We start from the raw sequence: 25,015 nt of genomic DNA, 5'->3' as shown, positions 1-25,015 counted from the left end.
GCATGTGCTCTTAACAAGAAGGTTGCCGGTTCGTCTCCCACAGGGGATGGTGGGCTGTGCCGCCCGCTACTAGACTGAAAACAGCAACTGGACTTGGAGCTGAGCTGTGCCCTCCACAACTAAGACTGAAGGACAACAACTTGACTTGGAGGTGGGAAAAACACACTGTTCCCCAATAAAGTTAAAAAAAAAGATACACAGGGGCCAACTGAGAGTTCCTAATAGCTGTAAGCTGGACATTTTTCAGCAATAAGATATTGGTTTACAACCAAAGTATAAAATAAATACCTATGAGTCCATACTGAAATAAATATATAAATAAATAAGAGACAAATATTCCATGCTAAAAATTCCAAATAATTTCTGTAGATACTATGCCCTTTAGAAGGTAAAGCATAACTCCCCATCACTTAATTGTGGGATGCATAGTGACTTCCATTCAAAAACTTCCAAAGAGTACAGCATAGACAGGGAGAGGAGACAAAGTAACTTCATAGTAGAGAAACCTGACAAAACTACATGTGCCAAGTGATCGAGTTCCACCTCAAGAATGATAAATCATAATGATAGCATGTACCCTTTATATGATGTGGTGAAAATGGCACTTTACCTCTATGGTCTTCCTCTCAAAAACCTAATTTAACTATAATAAAAATTCCAGACAAACCCCAATTGAGGGGCCTTCTACAAATACCTGACCTGTACTCCTCAAAATTGTCAAGGTCACTCAAAACAAGGAAAGTTTGAGAAACTATCACAGCCAAGAAGAATCTAAGGAGACATGATGACAAATGTTAGGCGGTATCCTACATCCTGGAACAGAAAAAGCATATTAGGTAAAAACTGAGGAAGTCTGAATAAATTATAAACTTTAGTGAATAGTGTATCTATATTGGTTAATTAATTGCAACAAACTGATTCATTAATTGTAAGATGTTAACAATAGGGAAAATGGATACAGGGTACATGGGAAGTCCCTATACTGTTTCTGCAATTTTTTTGTAAATCTAAAGCTTAGTCCCTGTACTGCTTTTGCAATTTTTTTGTAAATCTAAAGGTTTTATAAAATAACTTCTTAAACAAAATAAACCACTGTGTCTAACCACCATTGGGCCAAGCCCAACTTTATTTATTAAAAACTGCTTATCCCTACATGAGTTGAAGTCCAAGTTAGTTTCAAAAATCACAGTGATTTTTGAAAAGGAAGAACTGATCAAACATGAAATAAGGAAAGCACAATTTTTAATGCAACCCAAAAGTAAATTATGTATATACCATTTTTTAATGGGCTGCCTCAAACAGATGTCCCAAATCCCTTCATGCAATGTTCTAAATTCAGTGGGTGCTTTATTGCCAAATGTAAATCATGATTTAAAAATAAAACCACTATCTTCTTTTTACTTAATATGTTATATACATCAATTTGTGATTTAATGGGTACTTGTACAACTCTTGCAGCACAAAGAATATAAAAAATTGCTATTTTTTGTTATTTAGGTTAATTTTATTTTAAAGCAGCATAACCATACAGATCTGTTAACCAACTATATTACAGTAATAAACTATTTGGCTAGAACTAACCATTTAAAATAAATATGTCCAAATCATTTTATCAAATAAAAATCAAAGAATAATTTTGTTTATATAGTTAAATAAAATATTGTCTATAGGAAGAATATTTTGTAATGACAAATCAATTAAAAATGCTTTAAACTTTCCTAATTGCAAGAGATCAAAGCATGGCTACTGTTGTTAACAGGCTTCAATATTTTATATGTTTTAACAGCTTTAACATTTTACATTTTTTAACGATCTGGAACACTGTATATATCAGATGATCTATCTAGCATTTTGGATCATAATGAATAATATATCACTTACATGAATCTACTGACTCAGTTACATATTTTTACATATTTTTTACATCTCAGCTTTCTAATGGATTTATTTTAAAACAATTTTTAGGTTGTATAGCTGAACCTTTTATACTTGTTCCCTTTTGAGCATTATATTTAGTTAAAAAATAAAAATTCCAAATGACAATCTAAAGTAACAGCAGATCTTTGGAGTCTTAATATGTTTGGAGGAGGAGAACCCTTTTAGCAAGGGTATGCTTTGCATTTAAAACTCAGTGTTATCAAAAACTGAAGCAGGACACATTTTTAGGGCACTTCACATATATCTGCAGGACTTTAGAGCACGTTGCCATGGAACATAATTCCTTCAAGTACTACAAACCAAAGAACTGCCATTTCGGCATAATAGTCCCATTTCTTCACATTATTTTGTAGCATTCATCAAGATGTATTACAAACCCTACCAATTTGGGGACAATGCACTGCCTTTTCAAATGCATTCATACTGGGTCTTAGAATCAACTCCATGTTAGCAACTAATTAGTTACACTGACAAACTTTTAAGAATAGGGGTACACAATTTTAGAAAATGTCACCACTCTCTTTGTAAATTAATGATATGTTCCTCATTGAAAAATAATAAGTGGTTATCAGCCTTTCCTCTTCATCCTGTTTCAGTCATTTGGTTAAATCTACCCTGCATCCTCCAGAGAAATTCATGGTGTCACCGTACTCACTGGTATCTAGATATATGGATATTTTAGCAGTCCCTTCATTTTCACATCACGAGGCAACTTTTCTCTGTTTAAAAGAAAGGACAAACTTCACCTGAACACTCAGACAAGTATCCTACTACAAAAGTCTGTTTTCCTTCTATTATTCCATTTTTCTTTCATTTATATTAAAGAAACACACATCCTGAGGCCTACTGTATTGCACCTTCACATTGTTAAATGTAAGATGCAGAACATTATATTATTATGCTACACATGGCCAAGAAATTTTAGTATTCACGGGATTATGGTAATTAAGTCTTCCTTCACTTTAGGTGAGGTGACACTTGCTTGACTATAATGTCACTCCACCTAAAGTCTGTGTAAACAACATTATCTTAGTCATTCTGCATTACATTTCCAACTGTGAGCAAAATTACAAGGTCAGAGTGGACAAGAATGTAGGTAATCCCAAGGAAACATCATGTAAATGACTTGCTCAAGGTTTAATCTGGGTTTTCAATAAGCAAAAAGGAATATTTCCTATACTAATATTATAGTACTATTATCTAGATGCCATCGATAGCAAAGCACATGAGTATTCTTGGAGACAGTGGTAAAGACAAAAGTGTCCATGATTTTGATGTCTTGTGGCTAAAAGATAATTGTTGTTAGCCAGGTCTTCGTTGAGGCTAACAAAAGTGTTGGTACTCAATAAGGAGCAGTACATAGAACAAGTGCAAATAGTTTTGTAAATAAATATCCATTAATATCTCAAATATGAATATTATGTTTTAGAAATTCAGGTGATAAAAGGCAATACAATAAGCTTATATCTCCTGCTTTCCTATTTTTATACTCAGCAATATTTTTTTTAAAAAAAGTAGTGTGCTGCTTTCCCAACAGTCTTGTCAGCCACTTAGTGTATTATAGCCAATAAGTGGTGTCTTCAAAATGCTCTGACCTACAGAAACTAGCTTAAAGGCATTGGGATATATTGCATTTTAAGTGATTTATTTAGTACTTATTGAAAAAGTTAGAAAATATCACAAAATCTCCACATAGGATAAGTAGGATTTGGCCAAAAATAATCTAGATTAACCTGAAACAAGTTCCTCTTCACTGAACTAGTGGAAGTGATACAGAAAGCAAAACAGTGATTTTCAGAGTATGATTAAACTGCAAAACAAGGTGTCAATCAGCAAAAATGGCAATGGAACTTCTTAAATATGTGCCTCCCAGTTGGTTCACAGGTGAAAGTGGGTGAAAACCCTCAAGAGCAACTTATGTGGGATTCTCTAGGCTTATTGTCACATTTGGACAATGAGGCATACATATGTGAACTATATTAATCTGGAGATCATCTAAACAAAGTGTGTGAACCACCATTTTCTTGTAATAGCTGATGTTGAAACTCTGTAGGAGGTCAATTCACTTTCTAGAAATGCCACAGCCAAAACATTTCCCCAGGACTACTTATAGAAAGAGAGGCTCCTAAAAATGTCTTGATCACAACAGATTAACTGATTTCTATCTTGCCAGAATTGCCATCTTTCATAAGTAGAAGCTTCACTAAAAACCTAACTATGTTCAGTGTTCTCATAAACAGATTTCTTTATTAAAAGTCATTGAAATTAATAGTTATTGTATGCTAGAGATAGGATATATTCATGTGTGTGAATGTGTGAGTGTATGTGAGTGTGTTTGTGTGACATGTTTGCAATCCTTGGGAGTACACATAAACTCAGTTTCAACCAAATCCCTAATATACTTTGATCTCTTACAATATTAGACAGTTAGATTCCTAACTGACTGTTCTTTCCAATACATATAGAATCTAAAAAAGCCCTGCAAGCTCTTTGTTAAACATTAGGGTAAAGATCCAGATCTTTCTAATCAAAAGTCTCTGCAAACACAAAATCCAATTACTTAACCCCCTTATCCAAAAAGAAATACAGAATAGTCAACCTCTTCTTTAAGTAGCTATATGCAGCACCATAAAGGCACTACTGAAATAAAATCTTAACTGAGCTGAAAATACTGACTACTCTCTTCTCTGAATCTGGAATATTCATAAAAAGATCTTGAAAAGAACACAAAGCCATAACAAACATTGCTCGAGTTTTCATTGTATTTTGGCATTTGTGATGTGATGCTTCAGAGTGGGAAACACTGAAGATGAATTCAAGATGGTGTGTTGCCACTGTCTGTCTAGTCCTTATCGTGCCGAGATCCTGCTCCCATCTTCTACTCCCGCTCCCATTCTTAATTGTCTTTGAATTAAGAGAAATGCAACGATAAGTAGGAAAACTCATGATCTCAACTAAGCCAGAGGGTCTTACAACAGTTTTCACAAATTGATAAAATTCAATTTTGTCTTTTTGTTTTATGCACAATAAGTAAATTATAGATTAAGGAAAAGGGGAGATATGTATCAGAGATTGAAGGTTATAGTCTATCTCTAAGAGATTGCTTAGTCCGACATCCCAATTTTACAGATGAAGCAACTGAGGTCCCAAGTTACAGAGTTATTTGCAGGGTTGTTTTAAGTCCATGGACTTCTGGCTGTTTTTTTCAGAGCTCTTCCTGCCATACTATCTCATCAAATGAGGCTTTATGGGAAAGTGCCTTGTAACCTGGAAAATACACATTTTAAGTAGTATCCTTATGCTTATCTGAACTACACGGTTTAAAATGAAGAAAAATGACACAAATAGGATCAGTTAACATTGTTATGTGCACTGAGCGATAAGAATCAATGCTTCAACTGCATGTATAATCATGAAAGAAAATCACTAAAAAGAATTATTTTTTCTTCAAAGGAATTGTCTGTTAAAAATATCTACTCCACTGTCCACAATGTGGGGAAATAGGAGCTCTTGTATAATGCTAGTGGGAATGTAAATCAGAACAGCTTTAGAGAGCAATTTGGCAATAACTATTAGAGTTGAAGATGTACATAGCCCACAGTTCAACAATTTCACTTCTAGGTTTATAGGCCAGAGAAATTTTTCTACAGGGGCACAAGAAAATGTGATGTTTATTACAGCACTCTGTAACAATAAAACATTGGAGATAACCTAAATGTCTATCAATATAGTAAAGAATAATCAAACTGCAATATACTCACACAATGAAATGGTATAGTGGACAGTGAAAAAATGAATGAACTAAATCTACATGTATCAACCTGGATAAATCTCAAAAACATAGTGTGAAAATGATTACAAAAGGATAGTAGTTTCAAACCATCTAGGTACACTTCAAAAACACAAAAATTACTACTATTACATATTTACACATATAATAAAAAAACACAGGAATGATACACACCAATTTTAAGACAGTGGTTACCTCTTATGAAGGGTGGAGTAGAAAGGAGATTAGTGTTCTTCATATCATTAATGCTTTACAGATATATCTTTTTTTTTAAATTTGAGCCATGAATCAAATATCACACAATGTAGATCTGGTTATTGCCCCACAGATGTCTCTCATTATTTCCTGCTCTTTCTATTTGAACTATTTTATAATTAATCTTTCTAATTTATTACACAATAGAAATGATGCTACCAAATTGATTTTAGAATACAAATGTCATTTTTCAACAATCCAGAAATGTGTGTGTGTGTGTCTCTGTGTGTGTCTCTGTGTGTGTAATTAGTATGATCCCAGTTGTCGGGTTATAAATTATATTGATCCAAAGTATATGAGCTTTGAGATAAGACTGCCTTGATTCAAATGCTGGTTCTGATGTCTATAGGCTATATGGCATTACATAAGTCACTTAACCTTCTCTGTGCCACAGTATCATCATTTGTAAAATAAGGATCACAATAACAGCACCTATCTTGTAGGGTTGCTATGGTGATTAAATTAACCAATACATGGAAAATCACCTGGGATATTTGTTTGTTATGTTTTGACAACAAAAAAATACTAGTTGTCCATCAAAATTTATCCCAAATTTATTTTAATATTAAATTTATTGGGGTGACATCGGTTAATAAAATTATACAGGTTTTACGTGTACATTTCTATAACACATCACTATATATCACATTGTGTGCTCATCACCCAGAGTCAGTTCTCCTTCACCATATATTTCCATATATTCCATATATCACCATATATTTCACCCCCTTTACCCTCTTGTACTTTATTTATATGCCTATGCTGGTTGACTGCATCAAATACTCATTCATTTCTTAAATTCTCTACTTTGAGAACTAACCAATTAACTAAGAATCTCTAGTTGTCAGAGTTTTTAGGGAAAGGTTTAATTTATCAGTACGTTTAAACATAGTTCATCCTTAACAGACAACAGATTGCTTGTGGTCAAAACTATCTGACAATCTAGAAAGGGCCGCACTGTCTACCCAAATTATATTTAAGTAAACATCAGCTGTTTGCACATTGTCATGTGTGGACCAGTTGATCAACAATTTCTCATCTTTCATATGTGTCTGTGTTAAATCTGCCACTAGAATAATTTGTCAACAAATGAGGGGGTTTTTTAGTCAGTTTAGGAATTGTGATTGTGCATTCTTTTCTTTGTCTTTCTTTTTCACTTAAATAAAAGGCTTCTGATAAGTTTCTCATCAGAAATGACAATGTTAACTTACCATCCTGAGTAAGGATTTATGGTGCAGAGCACACGGGTCGTTAAAGCAAGTTTAGCAGTGGGGTGTTTTTCTTTTCTTTTTTTTTTTTCCTTGAGAGATTGGAATTTAATTGTTTCCTTTCTAGACAAATATGCTTTTGGATTGCCAGTGATAAAAGGGGCATACAGATGTCAAAAGCATTGTAGCACAGTGGGATTATGTGCTAAGGTCCAGGGCAGGACAGGCAAACAAGCAAAGTCTCAGATCAGTCAAACAGTTACCTCTTAATAAAATCTCAGATGACCAACTTTTGTTTTATCTTTGTCAATGCCTATCAAAAGTTCCAACGAAGTTTTGTTGTGTTAACTACTTATAATTCTCTTATTTCTGATTTTATCCATTTGTAAAAATAAAGGAATTTCACTGGATAAAATTGGGAAAGTGTTCAAAGGCAAGCCAATTTAAAATAAAATAGTATATGCTGTGTACATGACTTCCTTCCTATTAAAGCACCATTAATTCGGCTTTAAATAGAAGCATTATGATGGGAGGAAAACTGACTCTGAATGGTGAACACACAACGCAATATATAGATGATGTATTATAGAACGGTACACTTTTAACCCATATAATTTTACTAACCAATATCACCCCAATAAATTTCATAAAAAAAAAGTAGAAGCCATAATTATGTTATGTGACACAACCAATACTTAAATATTCTCTTTTGGACATGGCGGTAATGATCTTTCATACTGTGTTTCATTGATAAATATGAAAGCAAAAAAACCACAATTTTATCTTAATTTTCAAACCACATTAAGGGAAAACTATCTTGGCTATTTCCATGTAGTAAGGGAAAAACAATCACAAACTGCATAGCCACTATTTTGAGTACCAGGAGAATTATTTACAAGCACTTTACTGATAATTTATTTACTTTACATGAATTTTCCAACATTAAGACCTCTGGGTGCATTTATAACATTTTTTAAAATTGCAGTACCTAGAGTATTTATAATTTAAAGCAGAGGTCGCTGACAGCCCGGGGCTAGATTCAGACCACAGATGGGTTTTGTTTTGCCTGCATAGGGTTGCTGCTCTTTGCTTTTTATTGAGTTAGTTACCAACATTTAAGAACTAGGCGAATTTCACATAAAAATCTGGCTTCCTGGTTTCTCTTAAAGAGTCAGATCATAGCAATACTGGGCCTGCATTCCCACATGGTAGCAATCATCTGAGCTGAGTAATAGCTGCCACCTTTAGAAAAAATATATACTCTCTAGATCACCATCGTCCCCACCACTCCCTATCGCTTATGGTCTTTCATTTACATTACAAGCCTTGCTTCAGTAGGCATTAGAGTTTGTGACTCTCCTGTTTCTCTGTAGTTTCTGGGAGTGAATTGGAACATATAATTTCAAAAACATTTCATGGTTTTTTGCAGATTACAGTAAATGGAAAAACTTATCACATATATATGTAAATATGTAATGTGTGTTATGATTAATCTAGAAATAAATATATACAGTTATAAACTATTATTATGCTTAGTTAAAAGAGAAAACTTGACATTAATTGCATGTCATTTCACTAGGAAAATAAAAAGAAAATGAAAGTCAATTTCAGTGCCTGAATTCAATTGCATTCATATAAAATAAAAAACACTTGCTTTCAATATCCCAAACCTAAACTCAAAACTCAATCCATTTAAAGTTTTTCAGTTGAAATCATTCATTAATGAAATCTAGTGGGTTCTAGTCTCCCCAACATTGAAGCCACAGTCTAACAAAAAGTTTTGGCACTTAAGGAGGCACATCCACTGTTTCAGGTTGCTTGGGTATTATTTAGTGTGCATAATATTTACAGTAATATTTAATATAGAAAATATCCCAGATATAAGAAATAGCACCATAGTGATTTTCATTTTCTATGTTGAAAAGGCAAGATAAATCACATAGTGTGGTCCCCTTCTCCCCCACCACCCTGTAACATTTTTCTTGTAGAAAAATATGGATAAACTGTGCATCAAGGGCAGCCCTGAAGGAAGGGGGAAAAGTCACCAAAGGGTGATTTAACCTGAGTGGCATGTGTGGAAGAGAAGAGGGGCATTATTGCCAGGCAATATCAAAATGTACTTTAATATCATGGGTAGCTCTTTTTCTCCCTTGCCTCTTTGAGTCACTGCCCATTTTTTCCCCATTATCACCTAAACAGTATAAGGCCTGAAGCAATATGGTATCTCTGATTGCAATTTAACTGAAATTGTGATAGATATTTTAGGAAGTTTCAATCGTTTTACACTTCCAAATGTTCAAAAGCTGTACTTTCAGAAGAACAATTATTTCAAATATTTTAGAACTACTAGCATGCCTACAAAATATTTGTATGCCTAGTGCTTAGAACAACTCCAAAAGATTAGAAGAACTGTGGGTTTGGTTGGGGTTTTTTTTTGTTTTTTTCCATTACTGCTGTAGCACACTTAATAGCCTGTGCTGCCCTGCAAAGTGAATGTACCTTCCTAAGCATTTCAGAGCCATTGGGTGGGTGCATTACTTGCCAATTACTTTACACAGGTGTCAAGGGTTTTATGTCAGTGATCCTCTCTCAACCCCCATCAATTGTGCAGCCTTTCTCTAGCGTCTGCTGTAGTTCCCAGGAAAGGAGCTGCTCCCTGTGGCTGGAAGTCTCCTCCCCAGTGCATGGTCCTGGGATCCACTACCAGTTAATAGATATGAATGGTCCCTAACTGGCAATAGTGAAACTGTGGAGACCCCAATTAACTAGAACCATCAAACAGAGAGACAGGTTCTAATTAGCTATTTGGATTTCATTTTTTTAATTACTATTAACTAATACTTAAGCAAGATTCAACACTTGCTGCTGAAAATTTTAAATGGCTCCATTTTCCTACGTGAGTAAGTATAGTACAGGGAACAAAATTATTGAAGTTGGGCTGAATCTGTACAGGCTCCAGGACATTCCCAGGAAGTTGATTTTTAAAAAATAAATACATAAATACCTGTTAACAGCTTGTTTTCTTGTCATTTGCCTCTTCCTTCTAAAAGGAGAGTATAGCAAAAAATAAATAAATAAAACTGGTTAATTGAGAGTTCTGGTTAGTTTGCTTCCAATTAATCAAGGCTTTATATTTCACAAAAAATCTTCTTAAATTCTGAAGAAATTTTAGATAGTACACACAATGAAACACCAGCAGGGAAGAGCACAAAGAATGTAGGAAGGCCTGCACTGCTATTAGATAGTGTTTTTAATATATGAATAATGTTATTATATTTCTGGTCTAATCCCACATTGAGTAAAGAATAATGTGAAATATCATGTGGTTTAGGGCTTTTCTATATATGAAGGCAAGGAAATAAAGTTACAGACTTCTGTTGAAGAAAATGGCCTCGGGTCATAACAATTCCCAAAAAGATTCAGCAATATTGTGTCTGTTCCCTTTCTGTCAAGAGCCTTTCTTCCCATCCCATTGGGTATTCCAATACTTTTTAGGGAAAAAAAAATCCCTTTCAGTTTTTTTTCTCACATTTTTATTTGGCCAACAGGATAATAAAAGTAAGCCAATATCAATGTTATGCCTTAATTTTTAAAACATGGAGCCATTAATCACACAGCTCATTCTATACTTATTTTTGGAGCAATACTAAACTATATTACATTTTCTCTCAAAGGGTTACACATGCACACCCACAGGCGCATGCACACGCACACCCACATACACAGTCATACACATATCCACACAAAATAAGTTAAGCATATACCAAAAAAAACCACAATAAAACCCCCACATAATTAACTTAGTTAACAAAACAACCATTCTTTCCAGTAGTATAATATTTCCCAGTGTTCCTAAATCCTTTAATGAAGAACAGTGAAATCTAAAATGCCATGCTAAAAAAAAAAAAAACATTGGGTTGTCAGAAAAGTCATGACGCATTTTTGCAATGAAAAACATAGAAAAAAATACGTCATGACTTTTCCGACAACCCAATATAAAGATTGTAATTTGGCTCCTTTGAATTTAGTGCACTTCTTATTAGTACAGAAACAGGAACCTCCCTATAATGCCCACTATGGATATATATATACTGGGGGTGCCAAAAAAATGTACATAAGTGGACACTTTGGTCAACATCACTCAAGCAGTAGTTTGCTGTAATAAGAAGTGTTTGGACACTGATAGTAACCACTTTGAGCACCTCTTGTACTTACAGAAGTCAAACGTGACTTGTATTCATCTTTTGTTATCGGTATATATTGAGTATCACAATTTTAATACAGTTTTCCTTTCTTAAAATGTATATATGTTTTTGGCACCCTCAGAGTGTGTGTGTGTGTGTGTGTGTGTGTGTGTGTGTGTGTGCGCGCGCGCGTGTGTGTGTATTATATATATATTTAATACATATACACACACACATATTGGGTTCATCACCCCTTTATAATCTTTTCTTCTAAAGCCTGTTTGTTAAAAGTCTCCTTTCAGGTTTTTTGTTAGTTTCTTTTTGAAAGGCAACCACTTCCCTGCTTAAAGATCTGTAAAACGATTTCTAAATAGATCACAAATGCAAACATATATTTGGGGTTGCTGGAGAAAGGACGTGGGAGTGAAAGAAGGTGAGCCTTTTTTTTCACCTACTTTTCTGTTCTGTCACTTGACTGACAGAACTATTTGATCTTGCTTTAGAGTTCACACACCCAAACTGTTTTGAAATGACACTTTCTTAAAGTAGAATATACGCATACATACCAAGTGAATGTTAATGCATACTTTCTTAATCCAATAAGCTATATATCACTGAATTGGAGGATTTTTTCCTTTTACCAATACCAAAGATGCCCTTTTTTTTTTACTTAAAAAACTCCAAAATTCAGCAGAACTTTTTGGGCTGTCACATATATAATTATACTAAGTTCAAACAAATAAAAATGATTTATATCTTCTATGACCTGAGCTTCACAGATTATTTAAGCTTAAACTTTAAAATTATCAAATACTAAAACATTCGTGTTAGTATTATCCAATAAACATATGTATCTGTAAGTTAAGTGTCATTTTACTAAGGATTTAAAACTTTCTTAGGAGTTTGTCTTCACTTTTGAAAATTTTTCATTTGTCTTGTCAAATGTGAGAATGTGTTTTACAATACTGCCTACCACTAGCTATAAATCTAGGACTTTAGGGACTACAAGTTAAATCATATACTTCATTTATTTACTTATTTACTTATTTATTTTAAGATTTTATTGGGGAATTGTAGGAGTGGAACAGCACTGGGGAATCAGGGAAGGGGAACAGACAAGTTGCTGTGCCCTTTTATTCTTCAGTCTAGTTGTGGAGGACGTCGCTTCACTGGCCCATGTTGGTATTATCATTGTGCTCTTCCCGGGTAGGGAAGTTGCTTGCCAGCCATTGGACGACCGCTCATGCCGGCTGCCAGCCACTCACAGTAGCTCTACAGCAGCCCACTGCAGCCTCACTGCAGCCTGCGCTATAGCCAGCGACTCATGGCAGCCCAGTTCTAGGTCGAGCTGTTGTTCACCATCTTAGCTTTAGAGGGCGCAGCATCACTGGCCCTCATGTGGGATTCGAACCAGGGCTCTGCTGCTCAGAGCGGTCGTCCCAGGCCAGCTCTTAACCAACGCCGCCACTCGGCCGGCACCACATACTTTATTTTTGACATTTAAAATGAAATGTGACTTCTACTCTTCTGAATATGTTCCTTCTGTAATGTCAACTAATTTATTGTAGATTCCATTGTACTTTGTAAATTAATCCACATTCTGGAAAATTTTACTGAACAAGCAGACATTACAAATATTAGCTAAGTCTAGAACAGCACTCTCATCTGGGTTTCCTGGAGTTGGCCTAGAATGTTTCATATCCTCTCTAGTTCCCTCTTTGTCTCCTGAAGTTACATTTTGCTGCCTCCTCCACTTCTAAGTCTGGCTATGAAATTGAAACCATGAATAAAGGGCCTGAAATTCACTAAAACTTATCTTTGTGGCTGAGATATATATCTATATCTATATCTATCTATCTATATATGCATGTATATATGTATATATTGCCAAAAAACTCTATGCACATTTTAAGAAAGGAAAAAACTATTAAAATTGTAATACTCAATATATACCGATAACAAAGGATGAATACAAGTCACGTTTGACTTCTGCAATTACAAGAGGTACTCAAAGCAGTTACCATCAGTGTAATTTTAATATATATATAATATATATTACATATTATATATTATATATATATTATACACACACACATTTTTAAAAAGCCACTGACAAAATGGGCTTACACATGTTCAAGAACTTTGGGCAAATACCATACTCAATATACTACCACCACCAATAAAACTATTGGATGGTCGGAAAAGTCATGATGTATTTTGTCTGTTTTTCAAAGCTTGTTTATTTATGTAAAGAACAAAGATCAATCAATGATATATTGACCATTTTGGTCAATAACCTTTTGCCATCTTTTAGGGAGCTTCATAATTCCTTGTTCATACAAGGACCTGTCTTTATTTGTGCAAAACTGAACAAGGTGCTGATTTACAGCCTCATCTGAATTGAATATTATACCACACAGGAGTTTTGAAGACAGTGAAACAAGTGGAAGTCTGATGGCGCAAGGTCAGGTGAGTATTGTGGGTGTGGCAACACATCCCATCCAAGCTCCAATAATTTTTGATGGGTGATCAAACTTGTGTGTGGTCTCGCGTTGTCACAATGAAACATAACTCCTTTACAATTAACAAGCTCTGGATGTTTCTGGATGATGGATTCGTTCAAACTGTCCAATTGCCAACAGTACACATTCAAATTGATTGTTTGGCTTCTTGGTAGGAGCTCAAAAAACACGACACCTTTAAAATTCCACCACACTGAGAGCATAACCTTCCTCTGATGAATGTCTGCTTTCGATGTCATTTGAGGCAAATCATCACATAGGGAACAAGACGGTTTGCACACCACATTGTTGTAAACAATCCACTTCTCATCACCAGTTATCAGTCGCTTCAAAAAAGGATTGTTTTCCTCAAGTTTAATGAGCATATTGCAGATGTTTATATGTGCCGTCAAATGAACTTCTCTGAGTTCATGTGGAAACCAAATATGGAGCTTGCTTACGTATCCCAGCTTCTTCAGATGGTCGTGAATGCTTGAATGATGGATGTTCAATGTTTCTGCAATCTCTCATGTTGTGTAACATGGGTTTGACTCGATCAATGCCTTTATTTTGCAGTTATCAACCTCAGTGGGCCTCCCTGACTGAGGAGCGTCATTGAGATCAAAATCACCAGCACGGAATTTTGTGAACCATCATTGGCACTGACTTTCTCGTAGAGCATTGTCACCATAAACTTTATGCAACTTTGCACAAGCTTCATGCGCGTTCTTCCCTTTATAGACGTAAAACAGTAAAATATGGCAAAAATGCACAGTTTGGTCTTCCATTTTCAACCTGTTGTAAAATCTCCAAAACTGAACCAAATCACTCAACCATTTTTTATAATGAAGCTAGAACTGTCAGCTGTCAAATGACATAGCAATAACATAGATGTGAATAACTCTAGTACTTCCAAAAATGAACAAGTGCCATGTGTTGTAAACATTCATCATGACTTTTCCTACCCAATATTACCAAACAAGTTCCTACAACATACGGTGGTAAGTAGTTAGGGTCCCTACCCAGCTCACCAGATTCAATCATCATTACTGCTGCACGGCTTTAGAACACTGATTATCCTTATTATAACTATAATGTGAGACCCTTCCCTAACATACAAGCTATAGCTAGAAGGTGATTCTGCTCTGGCTGAGATTCAAGGACTGAATAATTAAGAATGGTCTACATTTTGAATATATCAAGATAATTTTTACTCTGTATCACTGATAAATAAATTTCCATATTTTGGTTCTTCTAATTTGTAGTGTGTGTATGCAATGTCACCAAGTTAATGGCAATGGTTGCTACCCAGCATTCCCTTCTCTGACTGGAGTCAGTTTAGTAAAAGAATCAGAAATATGGAATTCTTAACTTTTGAAACCTAAATTCAGGCCATAAAATCACATTTAACAATAGAGGAACAGCATATAAAACACACATGAGCCAACAAAATATCACAAAATAAGGAGTCCAGTTAAGAACTCACAGACTTATTGGATTTAAGTATTTTAGTCCTTTTGAAGATTTGAAAATTTTCTATCAAATATCACATAGTAAGTCCTACCTCTGATGTGAAGGTAACTAAATAGAGTGCTACTTTCATTAATTCTTCACACAGGGGAAATTATTTAAAACAGTGCATTTTAAAGTTACAGTAAACTTTTGAGATGACTTATGCCAATGGATTTCAAACTGGACTCTAAAATAACTTCAGTAAAGTGCTGGTAGGTGGTAGAAGGAAAGACAAGAGGGAGCCATTCCTTTTCATTCCTTTAATTAGTAAAGTTCTTCCTTTTCCTATGTGATGTATTGGGTGTCTGAACTGCTCTAGTTTACTAGTCACCAGCACCACCATTTATCAGATGAGAAAATTAGCCCCTGAGATGTTCAATTATTTGGCCAAGATTACATAGGAAGTTAGGGTCAGTAATCTCCTGACTCCTAATTCACATTATTCCCCCTGAAATTGTCACCGTGCTTCCTCTACTATATATTAAGGGGCCACTTTTTGAACCCTCCCCCAAAGACTGTCATATCTTTTTTATCCTTATGGAAACATAATAAGGTCATTAGACATGCTACATATTTAAATAGTAGAAAAGACAAGATCAGATCCATGGCTCCCTTGATCTCTAGGCAAGTGCTCTTTCAACACCACACTGCTTCTATTTTCTTTTTAAGTTTTTATTAAAGTATAGTTGGCATAAAATTTTATATGAGTTTCAGGTGCACAATATAGTGATTGGACATTTATATACCTTATGATATGATCTTTTAAAGCATAGCCTGCAAACTGAAAAACAAGGCCTGCCAAATATATTTTGTTTGTTCTGCCCAGAGCTTTGAAAATCTGAAAACTTTACATAAAATCTGAACTAATAGTAGGTTCTCTAACAGAAGAAAAAGAAGAAGAAAAGGAGAAGGAGGAAGAGGTGGAGGAGGAGGGGGATGTGGCAATACTGGTCCTACATGCTTACTGACTCAGCACAACTAGATGAAGTAGAGAAGCAGTGTCCACCCATAGACAGAGCACACACTCTTCTGTCCCCTACAGGCCCCATAATCTCCTATGATCCTACACCTGGCCCTCTAAGTGAATTTATGTTACCTCCCTGGTTCCAGTAGGAATTTGAGTTTTATAGCCAATATTTTAAAGATTCTGGGTATAATTTACTGAAACATTAGTCAATTTCCCCAAAGAAAATGTGAGACATCTGGAAACTTCCATAAGAGTGCAGTTATTGAGAGTGCACTAAAAGTGTGAGATTATTTATCTACCTGCAAAGTCATATGCACTTTCTTTAATGAGAAAAGCAAAGCCTTTGACCCTTGAAGTAGATACCATTTACTATTTTTTTCACATACGGAAAAGCACCTAAAGCAAACTGTGTTAGATGAAAATAGAGTCCATAAAAAATAAACTGTTATACTCCGAGAAACAATGTCATTCAATCAGAGCAGTAGCCATAAATTTAAATTTCCAAAAGATCAATAAAATGTTTTCCATGCTTTAGATATGTATATATATTGTGAAATGATTGTACACCTTAAACATATATATATATATATATATATATATATATAATTTCTATTTGTCAATTATACTTCAATAAAGGTGGAAAAAATGTTTCCTATGCTTTGAAATGGGAGTCAACTGTTAACCTGGCATATACTGCCATATTTGGGGCAATACTAAATTAGGTTTTAGTTGTTCTTTACACAGACAAGATCTTTTCGTCACGTAATTTGTATTTCTGGCCCAATACAATAAACAAAATGTTGATTTGGGAACAAATGTAATAAATATATAGGACATAAGTCAAGCAATGTACTGCCCCTCCCCCCAAGTTTACCTTTATAGGAGAAATGACCAGTAAATAGGTGTTCATAAAACTTTTTTAGGTTCTCTTTGGAGACATGATTAAATTGTGTTAACTGTTGCATTTCCACTGTTGGAGTAAAATTTTAGGGAACTTTCCTTACTCTTAGCTGATAACTTTACTCATTTTATATGTCAACTCTCACTCCATAGCAGCTGTTATAAAGCTATTTAATCTCATTAGGAATCCTGGAATTTCTTTGAGAAGCATGTGTGTTAAAAGAAAAATGATACATCTTTCATTATAAAAGTATGAAAATAAAGGCCAGGATACTTTAGGCCAATTTAAGTTTCCAGAGGGCATCCAAACAAACTATTGATCACTTAAGTCTCCAAAAGCATGATCTGATTCAAGGCCCAAACAATTAAAACTTATTTTCCTCCTTTCAGAAATTTATTTTTCCTAGAATTATTTGGAAATAACAAAAAAAATTTCGTCATAATAAATATCTGCTTCTTCTGCAAGACTTTGGTGCATAAGCTTGATTCTCAGGGAAATTTAAAGTCTGAGTCTCAAAAAAGAAAAGGAAAATTGAATATGGCATGGGGTGTTAGTAAAGATAAATGAGCCTATGACATTATTTTAAAACTTGTTTGTAGAAGAGAAATTTCAGGAGATATACAGATATATCTCTATAGATATAGATATCTATAGAGATATATCTCTATAGCTATTATATGGTAGGCTGCCAATATAATTTAAAGAATGCAAAACTCTACACCAATTTTCTCTGACAAATAACGCTTTATACAAACAGTACTTAGTCAATTCAGTCTGTGGGGACTCAGTAGGTTCAAAGCTACTTCTCATATGTCCTACAATAACAAAGAATCTCAAAGATAGGATTATGGTTAGAGCACCAAATGTATTTTCAAGGCAATGATCATAAAAATTTGAATAACTTGTTCTTCTCAAAATTATTTCAGTATGTGTAATATGAGTGTATGTCCCATCAAGGATGAGGTAAATTAAATACCTTTAGTGGTATTATCAATGCATCCCAAATAGTTTTTTTCAGTAATATTCTTTCACATATTCAAACTCAGTAAATATCAGACATATAAATAAGCTCCAATCATTAGATAACATACCTGAAATCATTAATATTTTATAAAGCTTTAAATATTAAAATCCCTCAAAAGCTTCATAAAATTTAAATCACCTAATGCTATGGGCATCTTTGTCCACAATATTTCTGTTGAAAATGTTTCTCCTACAGTCTTTCTATCCAAGTTTGTAAGTTTAGCCAAAGAAACCATGAGTTACCCTTTGAATCTTATCCATTGATCTGTATGGGAGGGGTCTAGCCAGCCTTTTGTAAGGGATTTTATAAACACCATTACACTATTCATATTTCAATTCTTACTGTCACACTAGTTATATTTCAAATATTTCCATTGATGAGCATGTCTTGTTATTGTATGTTCAGAATGACTCACAGAAAACACTAAGGTAATGCTCCATATCAAATGAAACATTGATGGCAGATATACATTAAAGCCCTTGAGACATTGGACACAATCACTGCTTTATCACCTTTTAGTTAGTGTTGGGTTTGATGGTTTGATATTCCACTCAAAGGAGAGTAAATTGGCCTACAGTATGTTGCCTGTGTAGAGAGCTTAGTGGCAATCTCCAATTCTGAATTGCTGATTAAAACAGTGTTTCCTTCATAATATTTATAACAATGTGTGACTATTTTATCTACTTACTTTTTTTAGACCTGTCTTCCCTACAAAAATGCAATCTCCATGAAAGAATGGGTTTAGGTTTCTTGTTCGCTGATTCACTCCAAAACATAACAGAGATGCTAGCACAGAGTAGGCGCTCAGTAAATATGTGTCAAATGAACTGAACATTGACAGTGTGAAGGGGCTCTTTACTCCTATTCATATTCATCACTGTAGAGACTTCAAGCTCACTTTCATATAACATACTTGAAGAATACATTTCTGCAATGCAGCACTGATTTGAGTCATTGGTGACAGTGCTTAATTTATATAAGGACAGCCATGGTGTTTTAGAAACTGAGTAGACATTCACAGGGTAGCTAAAGTTGATTAGAAACATCATGAGCCCAAACTTAGTTGATGGCATCAAATATACTGAATTGCTCATGGGTAAAAGTGTAGATTCATTATAAATTTATTCATGGAGAGAATGAATATTCTAAAATTTATTTTAATTTTACCTTAACTTTTTCTAACATTTGGCTTATTTATTTAGTGAAGTTTAAATTAGGCTTAAATTAGATGAGTAATACAGACAATTCTGTAAGCTGAACTCAGCTAAGCTGTTTCTAAGAAAATGAGTTCATTTGCCAATTGTTCATTCTGGTAATCCTATCTGGTTTAGTCTAGCTGCAGATGAAGACACTCAAGCAGGGTCAGAGCAAAGGAATCCTGGCCTGGACCCACTCTCAATGTATTACTAAGGGACAGGAGTGAGAATGAAGAGGATTATTTATTTGAAAGTCTGTTAAATCCCTTATATTCATCCCCTGACTTAATCCCTGACAAAGACCACTCTACTATCTTAATAAAATAAAATAATAAAATAAAAAGCACATTCTTCACCAATTAAGACACCAGAGACAGATACTTAAAATTAGAAATAATTACCTTTGAAACACTACATATAACTCACCTACATTTCCAAAATCTCATGTTAAATAATAACACCTTACTGTTCCATAGTTTTATAGTAAACAGAGCATGTTTTTCTTTGTTAGCTAACAAAATACAACTATCCTGTGTATAAAAATGGGTTTGAAATACTGTCCCATTTTTATATGTGTAGAAACTGAGACTGAAGCATTTTTAAATCTGCTTCAGTGTCCTTCCACTTCTTGTTGTTTACAATATTTATCTATCTTAAATATGACCAAACTGCCCTTTTTTCTTGATACCTTTTTTCCTTGATCACCTTGTCACTTTTATGATCTGTTAAAAAAAAACACTTCTTTAAGAGTTAAAGGAAACTCTTCAAACATGTTATAATTGATGTTTAAGAGTTTATATACTGATCCCATAGAGGCCATATTTTCCTCCTCACCCTAGGATAACAGCCTCTTAATTCAATATTTACACTACAAATAATTACTGATCACCAACTATGTACAAACGTTCTTTCCTATGATCTATAGAGAATACAAAGATCTTTGAGCATGGTCCCTGATATCAGAATATTACAATCTAAAAAGAGAGATACATCATGTCCACATATTGTTACACTGAAAAGATGTGAACGATAAACTCCACACAATTTCCTGGCATAGAGTAAGCACTCAAAAATATCTGGTAAATGAATGTTGAATGCATGGTGATAATAAACTAAGTGTTACAAGAATTTAGAAGAAGGAATGTCTTTTACCTGGAGTGGTCAGTGAAGTCATTATGGAAGAGATGAAATTTGATTTGAGTCTTGAAGAACAGATAAGTTTTGAAGAACAAAGAAAGGGGAGAACAGTGCTCTAGGAAGTTGAAACTGACAGGATAGGCAGAATGAATTGTTACAGACAGTATGGAGGTGAGACCAGGTAGGAAACTACTGAAGCGTTCTCTGATTCCTAAACTGCCAACTACCTACCAAAAATACATGTAGATTAAATTGAAATTCCTCTGAGAAGTTAGTGGTTATTGCAGCTTAGTTGCTACTCCTGAGACATACTCTTTTTCCTTTGGTTTATAGTTATTGCAATGCCTGTTAGTGGTATTCAGCTAAGGGGAACTATCCTTTCTACATTTCAGAAAAGAACTAACTGAAAAATCTTCAGACATTTTACTTAACAGAGAAAATCAGTAGAGCATTATTCTGTTTGCATGCTACAGAAAGAGAGACATAGAAAGCTGAGTACAGATGTTTGTTTCAGCAAGTTTTGCTTCCATTGAAATTTATACATTTCTTTTACAATAATCTGTATTGTAATAAAAGCAAAGTTGACATTACCTATCTATATGTATATTGAAGTCAGTTTATTTTCAATTAAATCTTCTCCAACGTTTGCTCTTTAAAGGTTACAGAAGAAATTCAGGATTCTACCCTGTCTTCACAGCTCATACCTTGTAGTTCTAAGGTCAATCTAATTCCCCTTCTCAAATGCTACATCTTTTTTTATATATGGTAACCGGAACTAAACATAACATTCTAAGTGGGGTTATAGGAATGTTGTAATCTCATCATATATCCTGTAGATTTTTAGATCTTTCTTATAAGCATTCATGCAGGTAAAAATATGCTGTCATTCATTTCATTTCTCCTCCAGGCAGTTAGTTTTATTTTAAACTTCCTGATTGGAAAATTCCTATAAATACAGAGAATGAATTATATAGTTTACCTAACAGTTACACAAAGAAAAACACACCACTCATACTGACTGCTGTGTACGATCCCACTTCATTTTCCTTACATTAAAGTGAAAGGACATAACAACATGCACATTTTCATCTATTTATTGATATATTCAACATTACCTAACCCCATGAATGTCCATTGATTTTATCATTTAAAATGCAAACAGCGTAATGCTGGCCTCACAAAATGTGTTTGGAAGTGTTCCTTCCATTTCAATTTTTTGAAAGAGTTTGAGAAGGATTGGTATTAAATCTTTGAATGTTTGAAAGAATTCACCAGTGAAACTAACTGGTCCTAGACTTTAATTTGTTGGGAGGTTTTTTTGTTTGTTTTTTGCTTTGTTTTGTTTACTGATTCAATCTCCTTAATAGTAATCAGTCTACTCAGAATTTCTATTTCATCATGATTCAGTCTTGGATGGTTGCATGTTTCTAGGAATTAGACAAGTAAAAGCAAGAGCCATAACTAATGGATATCTCCTTATAGTGTCTAGCAAAAGACCATGTACATAAAAGCACCTAATTACAAAGTGGCTATAATGAACATTTTAAAAGGGTTGTGAAATTTTCTAGCCTTTACCTCTGCTGTGAATAAGTTACTGTATTCACTTGTAATAGTAAAATCAGGTCAAATAATATGCCAATCTTAACATTAACTCTGGTTGCCTCAGTTTTCTTTTTCATGTTTTCAACACCAACTGAATTATGGCTCCCTCATCTTTGCTCACAGAGCACTACAATTGTGCATGCCTTTGTCACAGCACTCAGTCATATGCTCACCTCCCCACTAAGCCATGATTCTTTGTCAGCAACAAAACCTAACCACTAAACATGGCCTTGATAACAAATCAGCTCAAACATTATAAAGCATTATTAAAATCTTTAGAAGACACATGTTTGATGAACAGTATTTGAGTTGGGGCCGGACAAGTGGCTAAGGTGGTTAAGAATTAGTTTAAGAGCTCGAGCTCAGAGCAACAGAGTCGCCGGTTCGATTCCCATATGGGCCAGTGACGCTGCACCTGAGCTGAGCTGCCGCTGAGCTGCCAACAGGTGGCAGGATGGCTCAGCTGGTGAGAGCACGTGCTCCTAACAACAAGACTGCCTGTTTGATGGTGGGCTATGCTCACCAGCAACTAAAGACTGAACTTGGCACCTTGAGCTGAACTGCCACCCGGATAGCTCAGTGGATAGAGCATAAAAAAAAGTATTTGAGTTGATGGTATTTATTCCAAATATAAATGTCAAGATAAAGCTCATTTTTTCCAGGTCTTATATCAAATCTTTACTGCAATGAAATATTGCTTTTAAAGGGAAGCTTAAAATTAATCTTTATTTCTTTATTATGTCTATAATTCCCCAGACTTTGATGAATACTATTAAAATCTTTTCGAGCAGAGTTTGATTTTTTGACATTCTGATTTTAATACTTTTTACCTTGTTGCAATGTCATACATTTTGAACTACAGAACATTTCCTCCAATTGAAATTTTCTTCCCTAAAGATTATTGTGGTATTCCTTCCACACTTTCTATAGTTAGTTTTGTTTTGCCTCAAAAGTGTTCAATATCATCTCACTTGGGTTTCATTGTACAAGTTTTTGCCTTTGTCTCTTGATCCTGATCAAATAAAATAATAATTTCTCCTTGGTGGAAAATCAATATCTGACACTGTCTTCTATTGTAGGTGTCAATTTTAACATTTTAGCAAAACCAAACAGGCCCACCAACAGTCTCCAAGTAAAATTTCCAATATATGGCTACCCAGGTGCCTTATTCAAATATAAATCTCTCAGCTAAGTTCACATAAAGGTTTGTGCTTAGCACTAAATGATGCCTATAAAGGTTGTTAGCTATTTCACTATCTAATATTTTCTTTGGGTCATTCTGTTTAAGTGACAATTGGGGTTTTTTTCCTCCTTTTCAGAAGCTGTCTGTATTATCCCTTTTGCATATTTACCCTTTTTTGATTTATCAATTACTAGAGGTTACTCCTATAACTGTCTTCTCAAATAATGCATAAGCATCTTCTTTATTCAAACATAGCTATATGTATTCTCCACCTGTTAGAAGATATGCCCCCTTAAGTCTAAAACTTCACCAAGTTTGCATTTTTCCCTAATGTTTCATCAGCAATCCTGCCACAGAGTTTTAGAGAAAACTCTTCCCATCACTTTGTCTCTTGATTCAAACAAAATATTAAAAGAATGAAAAAAAAATTAAAGAACAATAAAAGAAAGAAAAACAACTCTGCTCTTGTCTTAGTCATGTGAAAATGAATCATTGTTAGGAAAAATGACTCAATATTCCCCAGCAAGTGTTACAGGTCCTTCCTACTCATCACATCACAATTCTCCTAATGTCTCTTATAGTCACCTCTAGTTTAGGACTCCTTAGCATTACATTCTTTCTCTTCCATGCTGCAGAAAGTGTTTCAGTCTTCACACTGAAAATGAAGAGATTTCAGACTGCCTCTTCATCTCTCCAGGGCAACTAGGCCTCCCTTTTTTCTCCTTCTACCCATTGTAGCAATCCTATATGAGATCTTGAGGCTTTTACTCTGCTTACTTGTAAGGCTCTTGGTCTTATAGTAATCACATCTTGAAGAATGTCTTTGTATCTGTGAACGCTTCCCCCTAAAAATCACATTAAGTGGCAAGGAAAAGACCACCCAGTTATTTCTTAAGGTGCATTAGTAATAAGAAACAATACGTTTTTGCTATGCTCACAAACAGCATGCCCTGATTACCTCAAACTCACCATTTACCTATTACAATCTGCAGCAAACAAAAAATGAAAAAAAATCAACAGCAATGTCACACAAAATAGGCAAACAGGTCTGACATTCTTCAGACACAAATTATAGAGCATTTAGGGATGGAGGAAAACTCAAAAGTGTTCAAAGCCTTCACTTTCTTTTAAAAGCATCATTTTCTTTAATGTTTTTAATAAGAAATGAACTAATGTCCTATTTCAATAAACTTTGAGTGCTAAAATAAAAAAAATTGTGTGCAACACAAGTATAAATGTTTTTTAATTGTAGGAAACAAAATTCATTTGCAAATTACAAAAGCCTGTTGATCAAAGAGCTTCTTTATATCCTTCAAATACTATTCTGGTTCAAACATTTTATCTGATAAACATAATAGGTGTATAGAGCACACATCTACATATAAATGTATATGTGTTCCATCCAGATAAACGAAATCTTAAATCCCAGAAAACATGGTTTTCCGGAACTATTTTTCAGGGAAAAAATAATTTTATAATTAATGGTCACTTAAATTTTCAATTTTGGTCTCTTGCTAAAAGGAAAAAAAAGACTAATGAAAGCAATCGTGTATATTTACAATTAAATAGAAGCAAGCTGTTTTCATAGAAAACTTTCAAAAATCAGTTATCATATAG

The 25,015-nt window shown here is 34.4% G+C and overlaps 1 protein-coding gene across 3 annotated transcripts in view; it reads right to left on the bottom strand.

Annotated features, from left to right (window-relative positions):
* Nucleotides 1-25,015, bottom strand: part of DACH2 (dachshund family transcription factor 2) — a 647,327-nt gene that overhangs the window by 464,411 nt on the left and 157,901 nt on the right. For 2 of the 3 annotated variants that reach the window (XM_019659904.1, XM_019659903.1), the window contains exon 2: nt 10,196-10,234. The exons of the other annotated variant lie outside the window; for it this stretch is intronic. In XM_019659904.1, coding sequence (XP_019515449.1) covers nt 10,196-10,234 — 39 coding nt within the window. The remainder of the gene's footprint in view (nt 1-10,195; nt 10,235-25,015) is intronic. 3 annotated transcript variants of the gene reach the window in all.

Source organism: Hipposideros armiger, unplaced genomic scaffold, assembly GCF_001890085.2.
Source record: "Hipposideros armiger isolate ML-2016 unplaced genomic scaffold, ASM189008v1 scaffold_306, whole genome shotgun sequence".
Classification (NCBI taxonomy): Eukaryota; Metazoa; Chordata; class Mammalia; order Chiroptera; family Hipposideridae; genus Hipposideros; species Hipposideros armiger.
The sequence above is the reverse complement of the archived record's forward strand: the minus strand, read 5'-3'. Positions and strand labels throughout refer to the sequence as shown.